The sequence below is a fragment of the Pan troglodytes genome, chromosome 5, assembly GCF_028858775.2.
Source record: "Pan troglodytes isolate AG18354 chromosome 5, NHGRI_mPanTro3-v2.0_pri, whole genome shotgun sequence".
Lineage (NCBI taxonomy): Eukaryota > Metazoa > Chordata > Mammalia > Primates > Hominidae > Pan > Pan troglodytes.
The window spans coordinates 34,949,140-34,970,389 of NC_072403.2; the positions used below are offsets into that span (position 1 = coordinate 34,949,140).

General features: G+C 40.2%; 1 protein-coding gene across 15 annotated transcripts; it reads right to left on the minus strand.

Moving 5' to 3' along the window:
• Positions 1–3,775: 3,775 nt before the first annotated feature.
• On the minus strand, positions 3,776–20,355 carry ZNF311 (zinc finger protein 311). 15 transcript variants are annotated; one of them, XM_016955115.4, is made up of 10 exons: positions 20,157–20,355; positions 17,446–17,668; positions 14,455–14,705; positions 13,896–14,146; positions 12,860–13,203; positions 12,502–12,583; positions 8,953–9,044; positions 8,485–8,635; positions 7,727–7,831; positions 3,776–5,574 (listed from the first exon to the last, which is right to left on the minus strand). In XM_016955115.4, the coding sequence occupies exons 5-10, from the start codon at positions 12,941–12,943 to the stop codon at positions 3,989–3,991; spliced, it is 2,100 nt and encodes a 699-aa protein (XP_016810604.2). In that variant the 5' UTR covers positions 12,944–13,203; positions 13,896–14,146; positions 14,455–14,705; positions 17,446–17,668; positions 20,157–20,355; the 3' UTR covers positions 3,776–3,988. The 15 variants fall into 15 exon arrangements, with proteins under 15 accessions (XP_016810604.2, XP_063668907.1, XP_063668908.1 ...); XM_063812837.1 differs by lacking the exons at positions 17,446–17,668; positions 20,157–20,355 and having other exon boundaries at positions 8,485–8,611; positions 12,935–13,203; positions 14,455–14,546; XM_063812838.1 differs by lacking the exons at positions 17,446–17,668; positions 20,157–20,355 and having other exon boundaries at positions 8,485–8,611; positions 12,935–13,054; positions 14,455–14,515.
• Between the last annotated feature and the right edge of the window lie 895 nt (positions 20,356–21,250).

Consider the following 21,250-nt stretch of genomic DNA (forward strand, 5'->3'; position numbering starts at 1 on the left):
TAAAATCCAAACTGTGAAACTCTACAGCACCAGCAACCTAGTTAATCATTAAATAAATTTCCAGAAAAAAGAGATATAGGGAGAACTTATATATTAAAATACTTAAGATACATACCAACTAATCACAATGTATTGACCTTATTTGAATACTTTTTTTTTTTTTTTCTGAGACAGTGTCTCACTCTGTCGCCCAGGCTGGAGTGTGGTGGCACAATCACAGCTCACTGCAGCTTTGACCTCCCAAGCTCGTCTCCCGAGTAGCTGGGACCACAGTCATGCACCACCATGCCTGGCTAATTTTTGAATTTTTTGTAGAGACAGGGTCTTGCTATGTTGCCCAGGCTGGTCTTGAACTCCTGAGCCCAAGTGATCTTCTTGCCTTGGCCTCCCAAAGTACTGGGATTACAGGTGTGAGCCATGGTGCCTGGCTTTTTTTTTTTTTTAATGTTAAGAAAAAATGGCATTAGAGAAAAATTTGAACAGCGAATGAATCTTTGATGATGTTGCCAAATAGATAATTTTGTTTAGGTGTGATAACTGTACTAGTGTTAGTTTACTTATATTTTTGGTTTGTTTTTTAGAGATGGGGTCTTGCAATATTGCCCAGGCTAACCTCAAACTTTAGGGCTCAAGGAGTCCTCCCACTTCAGCCTCTTAAGTAGCTGGGACTACAGCATAGGCCGTCGTGCCCCTGGCTCTATTATTAGTTTGTTAGTTTGTTTATTTATTTATTTATTTATTTATTTTGAGACTGAGTCTTGCTCTGTCACCCAGGCTGGAGTGCAGTGGCGCGATCTCGGCTCACTGCAACCTCTACCTCCCGGGTTCAAGCAATTCTCCTGCCTCAGCCTCCCGAGTAGCTGGGATTACAGGCGCCTGCCACCACGCCTGGCTAATTTTTGTATTTTTAGTACAGGCGGGGTTTCACCATGTTGGCCAGGCTGGTCTTGAACTCCTGACCTCAGGCAATCCGTCCACCTCAGCCTCCCAAAAGTGCTGAGATTACAGGTGTGAGCCACCGTGCCCAGCCCATATTATTAGTTTTTTTAAACAGTCATTATCTCCTATAGACAATTAAATACTTATGGATGAAACACAATTTCTGTCATTTGCTTGAAAATATTCTTAAGCAGAGGGAATGGGTGGGGATACAGATGAAACAAGATTAACCCTGACGTAATAATTGTTGAAGCTGAATGATGTGTACATGGAGTTCATTTTTCTATTGCCTTTACTCTTGCATGGGTTTGAAATGTTCTATAATAAACTTTATTTTTTATTTATTTATTTTTTTGAGATGGAGTTTCGCTCTTATTGCCCAGGCTGGAGTGCAATGGCACAATCTCGGCTCACCACAAACTCTGCCTCCCGGGTTCAAGCGATTCTCCTGCCTCAGACTCTGAGTAGCTGGGATTACAGGCAAGCGCCACCATGCCTGGCTAATTTTTGCATTTTTAGTAGAGACAGGGTTTCTCCATATTGGCCAGGCTGGTCTTGAACTCCCGACCTCAGATGATCTGCCCACCTCAGCCTCCCAAAGTGCTGGGATTACAGGCAGGAGCCACTGCGCCCGGCCAATACATTTTATTTTTTTTTAATAGAGGAGGACTATAAAACCTATGGGAAGCTCTGATGGCACGACTATGACTTGCTGATGTTCACTACAGGTTATCTGGCTAGGCCACTTGCTGAGAAACTCCTGATGTATCTTCAAGTCTATTCTGGTTGGATTTCTCACTGAAAACTGCGTCTTTTGTCTGGGAGGTGAAAGCCAGACCCTCATCTTTCTGGGAGATAAGGAAAGTAGGCTGGAGGCGTTGACATTCAGTATGCTCCTTTTTCAAATGGAATTCCTGTCCTCCATGTGTCTAGCCCACATATCCTTTGTTTAACCTTCTTCAGAAAATAAACCTCCAGTCTTCTTTGGGCTTGAGGACCTAGGACTCTGCTTGCTTCCTAAATAGCCTCTGACAGACTCTCCTCGTTTTAGTCTATTCATTCTCATTTCCAGGGGTACATGGTGCCACCAATTCTTGAGTCGCTTAAAGATTCTATGATGTAAAATAAATTTGTCTTTTTTTTTTTTTTTTTTTTTTAGAAGGAGTCTCACTCTGTTGCCCAGACTGGAGTGCAGTGGTGCAATCTCGGCTAACTGCCACTTCCCCCTCCCACTCCCCAGTAGCTGGGACTACAGGCACGCACCACCAAGCCCAGCCAATTTTTGTATTTTTAATAGAGAGACAGGGTTTCACCATGTTGGCCAGGCTGGTCTCAAATTGCTGATCCCAAGTGATCTGCCCATCTCAGCCACCCAAAGTGCTGGGATTACACGTGTCAACCACCGTGCCCGGTCAGATTTGTCCTTTACTTGCCCCCTTCAGGCTAAAATTTGGCTTTCTCAAATTCAATGTCATTATTACTTATCCATTTTTCAGTTTCCAAAATTTTGTAGTTGTCTCTTCTGCCATTCTTCCTGATTATGAATGGTTTTACTGTAGCATTAGTGTAGTTCTGAGGGGGAGCAATACCAAATACACGTAGTCAAGCTACAATCCTTACCAAGAAGTATCTTATCATCTTTCTTAAACTTAAATGAAATTGGCATTCTCCATTTCTTTTGTGAAGGTAAAGTAAAAATAATCTCATATCAGTGTTCTGGTAAAAATTTTGTGTTTGCACGTGGAATGTAATTCGATTTAAAAAGTGAGTTTTACCTGGTGATTTTTGTATGTAAATTATAACTTAGACTAACTCTTGTTTGGTAACTCTTCAGAATTACAACTACAGATATCTTAGGGTTTCAAGCAACATGTTTTATCATTCAACTATGCACCTGACCTTCGAATTCCTTCAGTATTATTCTTACCAAACTTATTACCTTACGGCAGAATCTGTTCCAGTTGAGTATCTCCTAAATGTACAGATGTCCTGTAGCTTCTACTTGTGGATTGTAATTCTATTCTGGGATAGTTGCAGAACAAGATTAACCCACTGTTCATAAAGTAGTCCTTCAAAATTTTCAAGACATATCTTTTTCACCAGGTAAAAATCTAAAATTTATTCAAATACGCTCTCAAAATATTCATTTTATGTGTTTAGGAAACATCAAAAGACTTCTGGAGGTCAGACTAGTAATTTCTTTTTTTTTTTTTTTTTTTTGAGATGGAGTCTTGCTCTGTTGCCCAGGCTGGAGTGCAGTGACACGATCTTGGCTCACTGCAACCTCTGCCTCCCGGGTAGCTGGGACTACAGGCATGCACCACCATGCCTGGCTAATTTTTGTATTTTTAGTAGATACAGGGTTTCACCATATTGGCCATGCTGGTCTCGAACTCCTGACCTCGTGATCCTCCCTCCTCAGCCTCCCAAAGTGCTGGGATTACAGGCATGAACACCCGTGCCTGACTCTTATCTGTGATTTCTAAACCTGTTCTCTCCCTGCCTCCCTTTTCACTTTGAATCTTAGCAATCCTGATATAATATGGAGAAGTACCATTCTAGCTTTATGTTAAAAAAATTGCTAAAAATGATTGGTGTTTATAAATTACAAACTGTTTTCTGCTGAACTGAGGTATAACTTCATGTCGGAAAGATGTGGTGCACGCATATGGGAATTGCCTAGGAAAGCCTGAGCACAGAATTTACTAGTTACGTGATCCTGGGCAAGTTTGTTAATCTTTCTGTGCCTCAAATTCCTGATCTCATAGGGATGTTGTATGGATTTAAAAAGTTTAAATGTGTAAATCCCTTAGAACAGTGCCTAGAACACAGCAAGCACTAGTAAGTGTTTATTAGTATTAGGAAGTGATTGATAAACTCTTGGAAGTAAATGTGCTCACTGAAAAAATACTGAATAAGAAGGTAAAGGACAATGTCTTTGGGGAATCTCACAATTAAGGGTCAGGAAATCAGGAATAACTAATATAAGAGACAGAAGGACCAGCCTAAGAGGTAGGAAAAACAGAAAGTAACACCAGAATCGTTATACTCAGGCACTGGTCAAAATACTGACTACTGAGGTCTGAGAAACAGTCACTGGAGAGAGGGATTTCCTACTCCCATCAAGTTCATGGGTTCTCCATACTTGATGTTTTCTTTTCTTATGTCCAGTAAGATTTGAGCTCACTCTAAAAGCTTTTCCACATTCCTCACATTCATAAGGTTTCTCCCCAGTATGAACTCGCTTATGTCCAATCAGAGCTGAGCCCTGACGGAAGGACGTGCCACACTCACTGCAGGTGTATGGCTTCTCACCAGTGTGGATTCTTTTGTGCTGCCTCAGGACTGAACTATGATGGAAGGCCATTCCACATACCTCACATTTGTGAGGCTTCTCTCCAGTGTGAATTCTTCGATGATTGGTCAAGTTCGACTTCCCACTGAAAGCTTTCCCACACTCTAAACATTTGTAAGGTTTCTCTCCAGTGTGGATTCTCTGATGGATGGTAAGGCAGTGCTGATCTTGGAAGGTTTTCCCACAATCCCTGCATTGATAGGGCTTCTCCCCTGTGTGCTCTCGTTCATGAGCCCTGCGCTTACAGTTATGACGAAAGGCTTTCCCACACTCCTCACACCTGTAACGTTTCTCTTCAGTGTGGATCCTTCTGTGTTTGGTGAGTTCTGCCTTGATGCTGAAGTCTTTTCCACACTGGGGACACCCATAGTGTTTCTCCCGAGTATGGATTCGTTTGTGTTTGCTTAGGTCTGAGCTCCGACTGAAGGCCCTTCCACACTTGCTGCACTCATAAGGTCGTTCCCCAGTGTGGATTCTTATGTGTTTGGTGAGGTCTGAACTCCCACTGAAGGCCTTCCCGCACTCCTCACATTCATATGGCTTCTCCCCAGTGTGAATTCTGCCATGGATGGTAAGGGAATGCTTAAACTGGAAGGCCTTCCCACAGCAGTTACATTCGTAAGGCTTCTCCCCGGTGTGGATCAGCTGATGCATACAGAGACGGTTCCTGGTCTTGAAGGCCTTCCCACAGTCCCTGCACTCGTGAGGCTTCTCCCCACTGTGGGTTTTTTTATGTCGGCAAAGAGCTGATCTACTGTTGAAAGCCTTCCCACACTGGGTGCAGTTAAAAGGTTTCTCCCCTGTGTGGATTATCTGGTGCATAGAAAGCTGATTTCTGGTCTTGAATGCTTTCCCACACTCATTACACACATGGGGTTTCTCACCAGAATGAATTCGCTCATGGAGAATTAGATCTGAGTGCCAACTGAAGTTTTTGCCACACCTGGCACATTCATGGAGTTTCTGTGCTATAAGAACTTTATTACATTGACTATGTTTTGAGTTTGGATTCAAGTTTTTACTAAGCACTTTCTGGTTCTTTCCTTTTTTGCAGGTCCCTTCCTCAGAGCCTTCTTTCTCTTCTCTCAGTTTCTCCCTTATAGATGTTTCCCATTGATTCTCTAATTTGACATCCTGAACACAAACTTCTCTAACCTTAGGATCCCGGGAATCAACTTTTAGGAGACTGTTAAATTTCATCCAGTAGGCTTCTCCATTTTCAAAAATCTCTTGTTGTGAACTTGCCTTTTCATTCTCAGGCCACATCTTGTCAGCTGACACTTAAACAAGAAAATACAAATGTCAGAGGGAAGGAAATAAGTGAGATGGGAGGGGTGAAGCAATGTTAAGCTGTTTGAAGAGTAAATAACTTTTCCATGCTGGAAAAATTACTAACGTTGTGGCCAAAAGTCAGAACAGGCTGAAATAATGAAAAGTATTGAGATATTTTACACTCAGCACACTTTATAAAAAATCCTTAAAAACCTACTCCTCCTCTATAGTCTCCTAGTTTAGTGAGCGTAAACTCTATACACCTAGTCATCTAAGCCACAAAACAAAATAATCTTCAACTCTGTCTCCCTTGTATTTACCCAGCTAACATTTTACAAATTCTACCTGTGAAGAGAGTTACAGAGGAGGTGCTGAAATGCTGATGCAGTCCCTTTTCAAGGAACTGTCTGCTTTGCTCCCAAGGGTGGGCCCTGGAGAGCCATATTTCTGTTATGTGACTCAGCCCATCTGGTTGGGGCAGATTAGATCTGCGCAATACCTGACCCAAACCAGGTCAGATTCTCTAATCCTGGACTTTAGAATTGTGATCTGACGGCAGGTAAGGCCAGCTCTAAGAGTAGCTCAGTCTTTAGCACTTAAATTTGAGAACTAGTGGTGGTGGGATGATATTTGGTACAGAGGAGGGAATGTTCTGCCATCTGGTCCGAGAAGAAGAGAAGGTCAATTTGCCTAGAAAGAAGAATGAAGCTGACTCACAAAGAAGCAGGGAATACAGTTGGAAACCTGATGGTTTTGAGTCTCTTCTAGGGCCTGACACATAGCTGCCCTTAGGTCCCATGACACATCCTGAATAATAAATAAATTCATGTTTTTCTGCTTAAGCTAGCTTGGGTTAATTTCTATTGCTGTCAACCAAAGACTCCAAATACATCTTATTAATATTATCTCTGAACTCTATCTCTTCCTCTTTATTTCCACTGCCAGTGCATTCTCACTCACTAATTGCTATATCCCTCAAACATCCTTTACCCTGAATCCCTTCTAATCCATCCTCTGCACTGCTTCCAGATTATTCTCTCTGAAAATCAAGTCTAATCATGTCACTTTTTAGCTTAAAATACTTCAATGGCACTCCATAGTTAACCAGACAGGAAGAAAGTAAAGCATACGGTCAAGAGTCCTGGCTCTAGAGTGAGACTGCCTGGGTTCAAATCCTAGTATGACACTTAATAACTCTTAATACCTGTGTGAACTTGGGAGGATGACTTCACTTCTCCTTTGCCTCAGTTGCTTTATCTAAATGAGTTAATGTATGTAAAGCACATGCCACACTGAAGTACTTTAATCAATATTAGCTGTTATTGTAAGTTCAAGTTTTGTAGTTTAAATTCCTTAAGAAAACTCCCAAAAAACAGACGTCATATCATGATCTTGCCCCTTTCTACTACTTATGAACCTCCCCAAAGCTATTCTAAGTCCCCTGCTCTACTCACACTGAACAATTCATAGTTCATATTATTTTATTCCTCAATGCTTTCTCACATGTTATTCCTTCTGCCTAGAATGACTCTCACCTGTCTCAATTTATGAGCACTGCAGTAACTGATACACAGAAGGGTAATAAATATTCTGAGATTTTTTTTTTTTTTTTTGAGGTGGAGTCTCACTGAGTCCCCCGGGTTGGAGTGCAGTGGTGTGATCTCAGCTCACTGCAACCTCTGTCTCCTGGGTTCAAATGATTCTCCGGCCTCAGACCTCCCAAGCAGCTGGGATTACACTCAGCATGCACCACCACACCCAGCATGCACCACCACACCCAGCTAATTTTTGTATTTTTAGTAGAGATGGGGTTTCACCATACTGGCCAGGCTGGTCTCAAACTCCTGACCTCAGGTGATCTGCCCATCTTGGCCTCCCAAATTGCTGGGATTACAGGCATGAGCTACTGTGCCCAGCCTCTGAGCTTTTTTTGAGGGCCAAATTGCAAAAATCTATTAGATAGGTTGCAAAGAACCAATTAGATAATAACAGAATAATTGCCCAAATAGTTTGTCACTGTTTCAATTTTCTTTTCCTTAAGTTTCCTAAATGGGTTTCCTTTCTGGGCCCTTCGACTGGATGATCCACCACTGAGAATGTTCCATAACCATTATGCCACATGGAAGATCAGAGGGAACTGAAAGTTTCTCTATTACTCACCTGGGTAGGAGCAGCTTAGGGACTCCCTGTCCTGTGGATCCTGCACACAGGGGTCTACTTCTCGCTCCAGATGAGAGATTAAAGGAGGTTTAGGAAATGGAAATCCTGGTTGCAGAGAAGAAATAAGTGTGTAGAGTAACTTATAACTTAATAACTTATAACTTAGCTAAGCAGCCCTGATCCTTCTGTTTGTATATGAAAACAGGAAAGAAATGTTAATTTAGATAGAGAAAAGGGTTTTTCAGGGGTCTAGTAACATGTAAAAGAACATGTTTGGGGACTTTCTCAGAAAAGTCACACTCAGAAGGAAAGAGAAGTTCTGGGAAACAGTCATTTGGGTGTGCTCTCCTGTTTTTTTTTTTTTTTTTTAACTTTATTTTGTTTTACTTTAGGAGAATGGGAGTCTGGTATAGGAAGACTATCAGTTTCAGGCACATAGAAGGCAGTTCTTGACTAGGAGCGGAATATAGAACACCCCATAAAAAAATGAGAGGCTTGAGGAAGCAAGAACCCAGGGAAAACAGAAGCCAAGTGTCTCCTTTTAACTCATTCCAAATCAGAAAACAGCAACTAGGTTAGCCAAAAAATTATCTTGCTATGTAATAGAGGCAACTCAAAACTCTTAATTTTGGGGCAAGATCCTGATGATAAAGAATAAGGACTCTTTCAATATGAGACCATATATACATCAATAAATAAATCAATTAAATAATAAAAAAAAGAAGGTAGAAAGCATTAAGTGTAGGGAAGGTCCTTACCAAGTGATACCATGTTCCCATAATTTTCCAACATCACATCCTTATAGAGATGCCTTTGAGCGTAGGTCAGACACTGCCACTCCCTGTTAGTGAAGTTCACAGCTACATCCTCAAATGTCACTGACTCCTGAAATAATATGCTCCTGCTATCCTGGAGAAAACGCCATAGTTTCCTCAGGAAACAGAGGCAGAAGAAAGGAATTTGCAAGGAGGAGGTTTATAGAAGTGAAAGGCTCTTCCCTTTTGGTGGGTATTTACAAATGAGATGAAAGGGAGCATGGGGTTTTGATAGCAAAAAATAATGAAAGAGAAAACAACCCACAAGTGGTTTATCATGCAACAAAATGTTCCTTATGAGAGGGAGAACATTGATTTAGGAGCTGCACAGCCAGAGAACGCAGTGAAAACAAGGCCATATTTTGGAGGTAGTGATGTATTTTCAAGGAGGAGGAAAGGGCCTCAGCTCACTTGGGCCTGGCTCATTAGTGTGATATCTGCTTGCGGCAGGTTTCCTTGGCTTCCATCTTTAGTGAAGGCAGGATATGGAGCAGGTAATAGAGCTGAGGGAAGATAAGTAAGCCAAGAGTCAATATAGCACAGTATTAATGAAATCTCCTGCATTCCTCTTCTCTTCCTCAAATGTAGAAGCTTCTGCAGCTCTAACCTAGGGCTTTAGGCTACTGCCTTACAGTATCCTTCCTCTTCATTATTTTTCTAGTCTCAACTTCCAGTGTTGGGCATCAGGCCCTGGCACAGCAGCCAAGGCAGCTCTTGGAAATGCACTCTTCTCCTGTCTCACCTACTGTTTTCCTGTGGTCTTTGTCCTGGAATAAACTTTCCCCCTCCCCAAACAGATCTGGTAAAAAGGCCCAAATCACTTACTCCTTGGTTTTGAATAGACCTTCTTCCTGTATTTGAATACTGAAGTCATTTCTTCCAAAATACTTGGGGTAGAAGGAGGGTGAAAAAGAGTGTGTGCATGCACGCGTGTGTGTGTGTGTGCATATGTGTTGAACAGAAGCATCCAGAGATAGGACCAAAGCTTATTTTTTCAGGTAACTTAATGGCTGGTCTACCTGCAGTTAGTTACAAATTTTTTTCCTTATTCCTCTTAGAGAAGAATCATTCTTCCCGATTTTGCACATTTTTCCTACTAATTCCCTAGTACTGAGTTATCCTCCCTATGTCAATATAGTATAGCACACAGAGCATTTTAAAATGCAAAAGAAACTTTATAAAGAGTGTCCAAGTGTTCAGGTATAATCCATATGATTGGGTGAGAAGTAGTTTCTTTTTTTTTTTTGAGACTTAAGAGTCTCGCTCTGTCTCCCAGGCTGGAGTGCAGTGGCGTGATCTTGCCTCACTGCAAGCTCTACCTCCTGGGTTCACACCATTCTCCTGCCTCAGCCTCCCAAGTAGCTGGGACTACAGGTGCCCACCACCACGCCTGGCTAATTTTTTGTATTTTTAGTAGAGATGGGGTTTCACCATGTTAGCCAGGATGGTCTCCATCTCCTGACATCATGATCCACCCGCCTCGGCTTCCCAAAGTGCTGGGATTACAGGCGTGAGCCACCACGCCCAGCTGAGAAGTAGTTCATATTACTAATTAATAAGGCCTGACTTTATTCATTGCAGGCCAGCTCAATCTTTCTGTAGCTTCAATGTTTAAGGTGCCTTATTTTTCGTGATAGTTTATCAACACATCGCCAAGTCCAAATCTGAATAATTGCTGTCTGCTTTTAAGACACCAGCAGGGTCAAAGTAATCTATTGGTAAGATTTTAGAATCACCCTTTGGATTTAGACCTCCAAGACTATCATTCCATTTTTACGAAAAACTGATTTAGAACCAAGCTGATTTCTTTTCACTGAAATTGCCCAAGAAGACTCTTCTTTAGTTTCAGCTACTTATAGCTTTTGACCAAGACCAAGGCTGCATCTCAGTCACGGTGGTTCCATACAGTTTTTCCACTGTCTCACTCTAAAAGCTCCGAGTTCCTTTATAACTGTCTCAAAAAGTCTAAACTCATCTGGATGGCACACAACTCACAGCAGACACGTTTGTGCCTTGTTAATGTTACATAACAGTTCTTTTCCTTATAACATTAACATGCTTAAAGCTCAATTGGATGTTTTCAACCATTATTTTATTATGAATATTTTCAAGTATATAGAAAAGTTGAAAAAATTATATAGTAAATATCCATATACCAATCACTTACATTCCACAATTTACGTTCTGCAATATTTGCTTTATCACATACTTATCCATTTATCTATTCCTCTCTCTGTTCATTAATGTATTTTATTTTTTGAATCATTTCAAAGTAAGTTGAAAGCATCAGTACACCTCACCCCTGAACAGTTTAACATGTATATCATTAACTGGAAGTTCAACATTTGTTTACCTTCTTTTTCGAGGTAAAATTTACATATAATGAAATGCACATGTCTTAAATGTACCCTTAGAGAAACTTTGACAAAAGCATACCCCTATGTAACTCATTCCCTACTGGTTTTTACCATATCTTCTTCACAACTGGGAAAGTCTGTCACTCATAGTGATTCATAAGCTTTATTTTTTAGCTTTAGCTTTAGAAATTGAAAGGTTATTCCTCTTAAGTTAAAAATGAATTTAGGAAACAGGCTACATGAAAAAACAACATAAAACTTTTTGTTAAAGCAGTATACAGATATCTTGTGGGATAAGATTAATACATTTGTATTGTATTATATGATAGGTGGCTATAGAATTTCTGACCCTGAAAATCCACCACAGCAGATTTCAAGACCATTTGAGAAAAAGAAGACTGGGAGACTCGTGCATCCGAGTTTAGCAATAGCTATTATTTTTTATTTCTAAATCTATAAAAAATTTATGTTCTATATTATTAATTCTCACTTATGATCCCTTGTACAGCAGACATCTCAGGATTCCTCCTCTAGATGTTTCAACACTATATCTAGAAACACATTTTATTTTTATTTTTTGAAGGTAGCATATACTAAAAAGCTTACTTTTGAATGTGCCTACTCCTCTGTCCAAAAGTCTATGCCTTTCTGGGTTTGATTTTATGACTCCTGAATTGCTATATACCATCTCCTAGGTTGCACCTCCAACAGCAATTTTTTTTTTTTTTTTAGACAGAGTCTCACTCTGTTGCCCAGGCTGGAGTGCAGTGGCATGATCTCCGCTCACTGCAACCTCCACCTCCTGGGTTCAAGCGATTCTTCTGCCTCAGCCTCCTGAGTAACTGGGGTTACAGGTGCATTACACCACACCTGGCTAATTTTTGTATTTTTAGTAGAGATGGGGTTTCACCATATTGGCCAGGCTGGTCATGAACTCCTGACCTCAACTGATCCACCCACCTAGGCCTCCCAAAGTGCTAGGATTACAGGCATGAGTCACCGCGCCCGGCCTACCATCAGCTTTTATACAAATCTTAACCACTTTTCCTCCTCACATACGCCACCAAAGAGCACAAGGCTTCAATGGGAAAAGTTTTGCTTCTTCTTTTGTCAATGCTTTATTTTATATTTTGGAGATATCTATACATCATTTAAAAGTATCAGGGCTCCAGAAAGGTCTGCAGAAGTAAAATTGTATATATTCAAATTTTACATGTTGGCAAAATTATGTTTGGGTAGGAATTACTGAATTATACCACAAGTTTTATAAGTGTAAAATATGTGCAAATATGTATGCTATTTACCATATATCTCAAGTTATACAAACAGTAAATGTCTGACTGCATTGATTCTTTCTGATAAATTGCTTTGTAGAATCTTTTACACACTGATTTTTTTCAAAATTTAAGATACTGACAGAAACTGAATATTTAGTTCCTCTAGATATTGATCCAAGCCTAGTATAGAAACAAAATAAGACTTTCTATAAATGCTCATTAATGAACAGATTTTTGGGCCCCAGTGTGGCATTTTCCACCCACTCTGTGTCCTTACTACATTCTCAGCTGCCGTGACTCCTGCCACAATCTCCTGTGTATCTCACCGCTTTCCTGAGGGAGCTGGGTATCCTGGCAGGTCCAAAGCAGCTGGCTTGGTGGTCCTGAACTCTCATCCAACAGCACAACCTATTGCAAGACACAGAATGAATTCAGGAAAGTTATGAAGGTGAGAAAAATACATAGGAAGATGCAAGCAACCATACAGGTCTATCCACAGAAACTGTCTCCCAGAAATACCAAAAGAGGGGAGAAAATAATGGACTCAGTTCCTAATACCTTATGAAAACTAGAAATGGCATCTACAACTACAAAGCTTTAATGATCACCAGGTCAAGCAGGAAAAACAGTATCTAGGAGGAGACACCTCCAACAGTATCTAGAGTCAGACACACCACCACTCACACTGCTTTCCTTCTTTCTTGGACTCACTTCTCCTTCTTCCTCCTTGTGATGTATCACAGACCCTCCTCTTCTTACCTCCTGCATCTTTTTACTCAGGTTTCTTTAACAGTCTTCCACTGCTGTCCTGGTTTCTTCCTACTGGTCAGATCCAGTTCTCAAACAAGCTGTGAAGTGGCTCCAGTTGATGCCAGCCTCCTTTGGAGAACACATGTTTTGGTGGTGCCAGCCAAAGGGCCCTTCTTGACCCACAGTGCTGCTACTGTTTGGCTTAATGTGTCAAACACTGCCCTGGATTTGGGGTTCATTAGCAACACTAAACCGCTGTGATCTCACATCTTGTCTCCCTGCATATTTGGTGAAAGGAAAAGAGGAATGTGACCACAGGAAAAAATAGGGAGTCACTGAGAACCTGAGGCAGGAAGTCAAACTGAAAATGTGAACATACCCAGAATACCATCTCAACGGCTACCACCCTTTTCTGAGCCACCATCACCTGCTATCTCCCCTCCTTTCCATTACTGCGGTAGTCTTCTAACTGGTCTCCTTTCTTCAATCCTTGCCTTCCTCCTTTCTTAATAGGGCAGTCTGAGTAGTCCGTTTACAACTTGAGTTGGATCATTTCATCGCTCTGCTGAAAACTCTCCAGTGGCTCAACCTTACTTAAAATAAAACCTGAAGTCCTTACCGAGGTATACAAGGCCCTACTGAATGTGCCCGTGACTTCTAACTTCCTCTCCTGCTCACCCAAAATAAGAGCTGAAGTCTTAAGAGTGGCTTACAAGTCTACAGGATGTGTCATTCTCAACACCTTCTACTCTTCTCCCACTCCCTCAATCTTCAGCCATACCGACCTTCCTTCTCTTCCATCTTAGGGCCTTTCCATTGGCTGCTCCCTTCACCTTAAGCGATCTCCATGGCTAATAATCTTGCCTCCTTCAAGTGTTTTCTTATATGTCATCTTCCCAAGGAGGTCTACTCTGAGTGCCTTATTTAAAATTGCAGCCTATCCCCTCCTTCCAATCCTGATGGGCCTTACCTTGCTTTACATGAATTCTTCTTTTCCTCTATAGCACTTTATAATTTTCCAGTATGGTGCATAAGTTACTTATTAATATATACATTGTTTACGGTGGTTCTACCTTCGCTAAAATCTAGGCTCTTAGGCTCCATGAGGGCAGGAATTTTTGTCGTCTTGTTCACAGTTGTATTCTCAACGCCTAAAACAGCGCTTGCAATAGTATGTGCTGGATTAAAAATTAGCTGACTGAATGAATATATGAATGGATGCTGTAGAGAAGAATAAAAAGAATGGGTCAGGAGGCGACAAGAGCAAGACTCCGGTCTCAAAAAAAAAAAAAAAAAATGGGTCACGAGCCCCTGGGAGGAGGTAGGGCAAATGGGCGGGAAAAGCTCATTTTGGGGAATGGCTTCGAGGGAGGAAACCGCAGCAGACTCCCTCCTCAAATCTGGCCCCAAAGACCCGCCCCTGCCTGCAACCCCAGGGGCCCGGGTATTTAGGTGAGGGGGCGACGGCGGCACCGGACTCCTCTCCTCTCAGCTGCAAATTCCGACCCACGACGGCCCAAGGCACAGACCTTCCCGCCGGTACTCTCCCCAAGAAATGAGAAACAGAAATATACAGAAGCTCCACTTCCTAGTCCGCCAATTATCATTTCCGGTGATTTTCTAGGAAAGGCGTCAACTCTCTGGTCTAGGCGTTCCCTCAAACTCTCCGCCCTCCTCCTCGCGGCTCAGCCTTCTAGGAGTTCCTTGCGTTTATGGCTGGTGCAAAGGGGTTGCAGAAATATTACCCTTTTGCTCCTTTTTTTCCCATGTAGAGGAACCTCTAGATAGGAATGGACAGAAGTTTTGTGACAAATATATGAAAAAGTTACTTTTAAATATTAACTAAGAACACAAATAATTGAATGACTTTTTCAAAACTAAAGACTATTTTAAGCCTATGCAGAAGTCGAAAGAAGAGTATAATTAACCCACATATACCCATCATTTACATTTAAAAATACATAAAATTCTGCCACACTTGTTTCATCCATCTCCATTTTTTCTTGCTGAAACGTTTTAAAGCAAACCCCAAATATCTTACTTTCAACTTCATTATGCATTTATTTTAAAAAGGATATTTTCCTACAGAATCACAATACCATTATCCCATTTAACAAAATAATTCCTCGTTGTCATCTAATACCAAGTCCATATTATATTTCCCTAAATATATACATATGCTTCTTACATTTGTTTTCTATTTCATTCAAGATCTAAAGTTCCAGTATTTAATTTGGGCATGTGTCTTAATTCTTTTAAAATTCACATCTGAACTAGTTCCTCCTTCCATCCTCCTCTTCGTCTGCCCCTCATACAGTCAACTAATTGAACAAATTGGGACATTTGTCCTGAATGTTCTACATGCTGGCTTTGTCTATTTGTGTCCCCATTTTATTAGTTTCTCTAGCCTCATATTTCCTGTAAAACTTGATGTTACCTCTAAAGGTTTGATTAGAGTTAGGTTTAACTTTGTTGGTAAGAATCCTTAGGTGGTGCTATGTACTTTTTGCCACACATCAGAAGGCATATAATGTTTTTGATGCTAAGATTGACCAGTGGGTTTAATACTTGATAGCTGAATCCTTCCATGTAAACTTTCCCACTGGCTTTTAATCTGATAGATTCAGCCACCCCATTTCATTAAGTTTGTAACATTGTAATTTTTCTAATTCAATAATTTTTTCACATTTATTAGTTAGAACTCCTCTATAAAGAAAAACTTTCCTTCATCAATTTAGCAATTTAGGGCTATTTGGTTATCCTGAAATGTAGTTTGTACAGGAAAGACAGACTGTTTAATTTTCAACATAATTGCCAATTTTCAGAAAAAGCAGTTGTGCCTTAGGTGCCATCAATGGTAACCACCTTACAAAATGTGATAGCCATCCTATAAAATGGCTGGCTGGGCCCTACTGTCCAGCATTCACATCCTTGTGTAGCCCCCTTCCACATTGTACCAGGGTTGGTTTGTGTGACTGAATGATCTGGTAAAAGTGATGCTATGTTTTTTTTGTTTGTTTGTTTGTTTTGTTTTTTGAGACAGAGTCTTGCTCTGTTGCCCAGGCTGGAGTGCAGTGGCGCGATCTTGGCTCACTGAAATTGCCACCTCCCAGGTTCAAGTGAGTCTCCTGCCTCGGTTTCCCAAGTAGCTGGGACTATAGGCATGCATCAGCATGCCCCGCTAATTTTTATATTTTAGTAGAGATAGAGTTTCACCATGTTGGCTGACTGGTCTTAAACTCCTGGCCTCAAGTGATCTGCCCACCTTGGCCTCCCAAAGTGCTGGGATTACAGCCATGAGCCACCGCACCTGGCCGATGCTACATTATCTCTAATATTAGGTTATAAAATAATCTACGGCTTCTGTTTTGGTCGGTTTTTCTTTCTTAGATCACACACCCTAGGGAAAGCCAAATGCCATGTTGTAAGGAGAGGCCCAGGTGGTGAGGAACTGAAGCCTCCTGCCAGCAGACACATGAGTGAGTTTGGAAGTGGATCTTTCTACCTTAGTCAAGCTTTCAGATGACTGCAGCCCTGGTTGATGTCTTGGGTGCAACCTTATGACATACGCAGGACCACCAGCCAAGCTGCTGCCAGATTTCTGGTCTTCAGAAGCTGGGGAATGGCTTTGAGGGAGGAAACTGCAACAGATGTTTGGTTCTAAGTTTTATAACTAATGCAAAATTTTGTTTTCTCTTTTTGTGCATCTAATGTGCACTAATGTAAAATCTTTTTGTGCAACTAATGCAAAATTTTGTTTTCTCTTTTTGTGCACAACATCAAGTGTTCTGCATCAGTTGATAACTAATGCAAAATTTTCTCTTTTTGCATATCAATATGAACACATGGATTTAAAAAATACATTCAATGAGTCTCAATCAATTGCAGTAGTTATTCTTTTTAATGTTCAAATTACTGCATCTTTGGTCAGTGGGAGTCCCTTTATTTTATCTCCTGTGTCCTTTTCATCCAACTCTAAGCGTCTTTGCTTTTTTCCTTTATGGCAAGATAAATGTTTCAGACACATGTCATACATTTCCTGCCTCAGACCTGGAATCAGCCATTTTTCCAAGGTGTTCTGGTGCTTTCAGTGGGGGCAAGGATTGCATACCTTTGTGAATAGTCATGGTTAGCTGTTTTAAAAATGTATCAAAATGAAATAAAATTTGCTTAATTATGAGATTAAATCCTGGCTACCCCACTCACAATGTGTGTGTATCATACCTTAGACCCACCCTAGTTTGTCTATCTGCAAAATGGGTCCAGTGTAAATACCTAAATTTCAGAGCCGTTATAAGGATAAATTAGTTAATACGTGGAAATCACTTAACACATTGCCTGGCATCAAATTTCATGATGAGAATAACTGCAAACCTGGAAGATACTATAATGGTAATGAGGTATACTTTCTTCATTTTATACTTGAGAAAATTGAGGCCCAAGAGATTAAAAACTTGTTTGTACAAAAGAGGATAAAATTAGAAGAGAATCTAATGATTTCAGACTCTTGGATCTCATACCTAGACTACTTTGGATATAAATGCAGCCTTTCCAGCCCAGTCGGGTCTTCTATTTATTCAAAGACAAAGGAGGTAAGAAAATACTTGGCACAGTAGCAATAAAGTGGTATTATGGGAAGTGCAGAAACTTTATATTGAGAAGATCTTGTTCCTGATTCTGCAACTTGTTAGCTATGATACTGTGAGCAAGTTACTTAATTTCTCTGGGTCTTAATTGCTGCATCTGTAAAATAGTGAAAACAAATCCCTTATGCACAAATTCATTGTGAGAGGGTTAATATACATATATTGTATATGAAAATGCCTGGCCATATTACTTGCTGAATAAAAATCATTATACAAAAATAATTTCTTCAATCCCCCAATTTTATAAACCTTTATTCTCATCTAATGGAAATTGGCATTTTAAGTAGAATGATCCCTAAGGATACTAAGTCTATAATTTTGTAAAGGACTTTAGTGAATACTGTGCAAAGGCACTGTGCAAGGAGCTACAGGAGAGATGCTATGCGTGGTCATCTACCTTCCAGGCTGACTGGGTACAGTCTTTCTTCCCAATATTAATCTACTTAACAGTAATAATGTCCAGTTCACATATTTTTGTGCGATACATTCATGAAAGACTGCTATACCCTTTGCTGTTATAAAGATACTTCCACAGTAGACTGTTAGCATATACTTTAATAATCTAGTTGGATTAAGAGACATTTATTTACATTATTTTCTCTAGGCTAACCACAATCGCTCATAAAACAGCTCCTACAATAATCAATACTGGAATTTTACCAGGGATCCATGTCAAATTTTTCACCCTGTTAATTCCACAGTTCACCTTCTTACTTTTTGAAAATTTGGATATTTGTCAGACTTGGGCATTTGTTGCACTACTCAAAAATGGGCTTCAGGGGTCCTGTGGCCAATCCTCCTGAACTTTAGTATGCTTTAAGCTGGGCATGAAAACTTGTAGTTACTGTTTTACTACCTTCCTTATGTAAATGTTTGTCCTATCATTCTCAACTTGAAGGTCATGACACTTGATGGAGATATGAAAGCCTGATAATGTTAAGTAATTTTATGGCTCTTCCGCCATCTGTCAAAATTACGAAATTCATTTCCTGGGGCTTTTGAAAAAAATAGCAAATATTTCAGGCATACTAAAGAGTATATATAAAGAACACTCAACATCTAGCTTAAGACATAAAAGATTATGTACACAATTAAATCACCATGTCTACTCCTCACCAATTCCTTCCCCCTTCCTTCCCAGGTTAACTACTATCTTGATTTTGATGTTATTATTCCCATGGATGTTCACATATTTTTAGTACATATGTGGGTAGACACAAATATTATATAGTGTAATTTACATGTTTTACAAATTTTATACAAATAGTTTCAGTTTGTACATATCCTTTGAGCTCTAAATACTTGATTTCATTTTGGTTCAATATTTGTGGCAAGAATACATTATAGGGGTTACTATGTAATTTGTACTCAACTTTACATGTAGTTTTGAGATTTATCCTTCATGAAAAATGTGGCTCTAGCTCATCCATTTTAACTGCCATAGACAGGTCTTTCCATTTTCCTTCCAATAATCTTTTTAATTAACCGAATTGTTTTTCAGTTCAACTCAGAACTTGCTAGCAAGTATTTTTTTGTCTTTGATATTTCATTAAAAAAATATTGGCAATCTTTTTGAAATAATTGTTTCTTGGAATTTTCCCTTCTAAAAGGGTAATTTCCCGTAATTTTTGGTAGAAAGTTTATATTCTAATATGGGAAAGAACAATCTAAAAAGTATTTACTATGGTACATAGAGGAAACTTAAATGCATATTATTAAGTGAAAGAAGCCAATTTGAAAAGGCTACATTCTGTATGATTTCAACTATATGACATTCTGGAAAAGGCAAAACTATGGAGACAGTAAAAAGATCATATATGTAGCATCTTAAACAAAGAAAAAAAAGTTCAGTGGTTGTCAGGGGTTGGAAGTGGAGAAGGATGACCAGGCCGAACACAAAGGAGATTTTTAGGGCAGTGAAAATACTACGTATGATTATGTAATGGTGGATACATGCCACTATACATTTGTCCGGACTCCAGGTGATTGTCAATGTAGGTTCACCCCTCTGGTTGGGGATGCTGAGAGTGAGAGAGCTACACATGTGTGGAGGCAAGGAGTATGGGACATCTCTGTACTTTCAGCTCAATTTTGCTGTAAACCTAAAACTGCTCTAAAAGATAAAATCTAGTAAAAAAAGTATTTATTACTTCCCCAAACTTTTAAATATATCTTTTGTGTTTAACCTTATTACTTACATAAATGGAACAATTTTCTGTTCAAGGTTCTGCTCATAATCATTATATTGAAACATAACATGTAAAAATATATTATAGAAAAATACCATATATTGGAAATATATTTTTGAAAATACAGAATACATTACTTATAACGTATGCTTGTTGGCCCTCATGATCCTAAAAGTTATAGCACATTTAAATGTATGTGACTTATGGTTCTTTTTAAAATAAAGCTACTGAGAACAGTCAAATGGTGATAGATCAGTCAAAGCTGCTTTGCGTCCATTTTGTTCAAACTCATTTCAATTCATTCTTCAACAAATATTTCTAAAAGCAACTGTACTAAGAGCTTGGAATAACATGAATGTACAAAACGGTTAAAGATCTCTGCCTCGTGGAGCTTACATTCAAGTAATTCTAATTGACTCGTGCTTTCATTTTCTTTGTTTTTCTCTTTGTATACTGAAGAGGATAAATTTCATATTCAAGCTAATCTGTTCCTCCCAAATGGTAACAGTCCAACACTGGCCAAGCTGATTCAGACAGCACAGCTTCCCGGGGTCTGCAGGGCTGGACCAAAGAGAAAAGTCTTCCGCGGGTGCTAGAAGAGCGAAGCACGCGTTACCATGGAGACTGCGGAATGGAAAAGCGTTCGATTTCTTGTTTCCTAGCCGCGAATGGGGTCGTGGTTCCTTCGACCTCGCCTGGGGAGAAAGGGGCCGGAGGGCTTCGGGCTATACTTCGGCCACACAGCTGGGAAGCTGAGGCCGCGGGGCAGGTCTGCGTGGCGGCGTCGGAGTCCGAGCGGGGAAGCCCCTTTGCGGGAACTCTGGGGCGGGGCGGGGCGGGGAGGTGGGTAGAGAGGGTCCCGCCAGCAGAGGCATCTTATTTTTGACCACTTCTCGGCTGTTTTTCTCTCGTCCATTTGCTCTCCTCCTTTAAGCCATCCTTTAATATTAAACATTTAAAAATATATTTGGCAAACATTTGAATAGAGGGCGCTTATTCTGGGTCAGGTGTCGTTTTAAATGCTTTATGTGTGCTAACTCATTTAATTCTCAAACAATCCAATGGGGTAAGTATTATCATTATCCCAATTTTTAGATAGGCCTGGAGAAGATAATAAACTTGCCAACAGTGTCACAGCTGGTAAGTTGAGGGTGGGAAACCCCGGCCTAACACATATATTTTCTTTTTATGTTCTGTAAGGATTGGGATCCTTTTCATTTTATTAGACAGAAAAGGACAGTTAGCACTGACATTGAACCCTCAACATGGTATGATCTCTTGAGAAGATTAAGCAGCCATTTGGTGGCAGATTGATCACTTTGAACCCTTTCTATTAATACCTTGCAGTGGGCAGAGACTCATCCTTATAGGGATTTGTATGCATTCCAGGTATAATTTTGCCATCCCTGTCTCCAATGCCCCTGCTAATACTACCCAAGGACTCACAATGTCTGATGTACTGACATGGAACCTTGTCTTACATCTCAGAC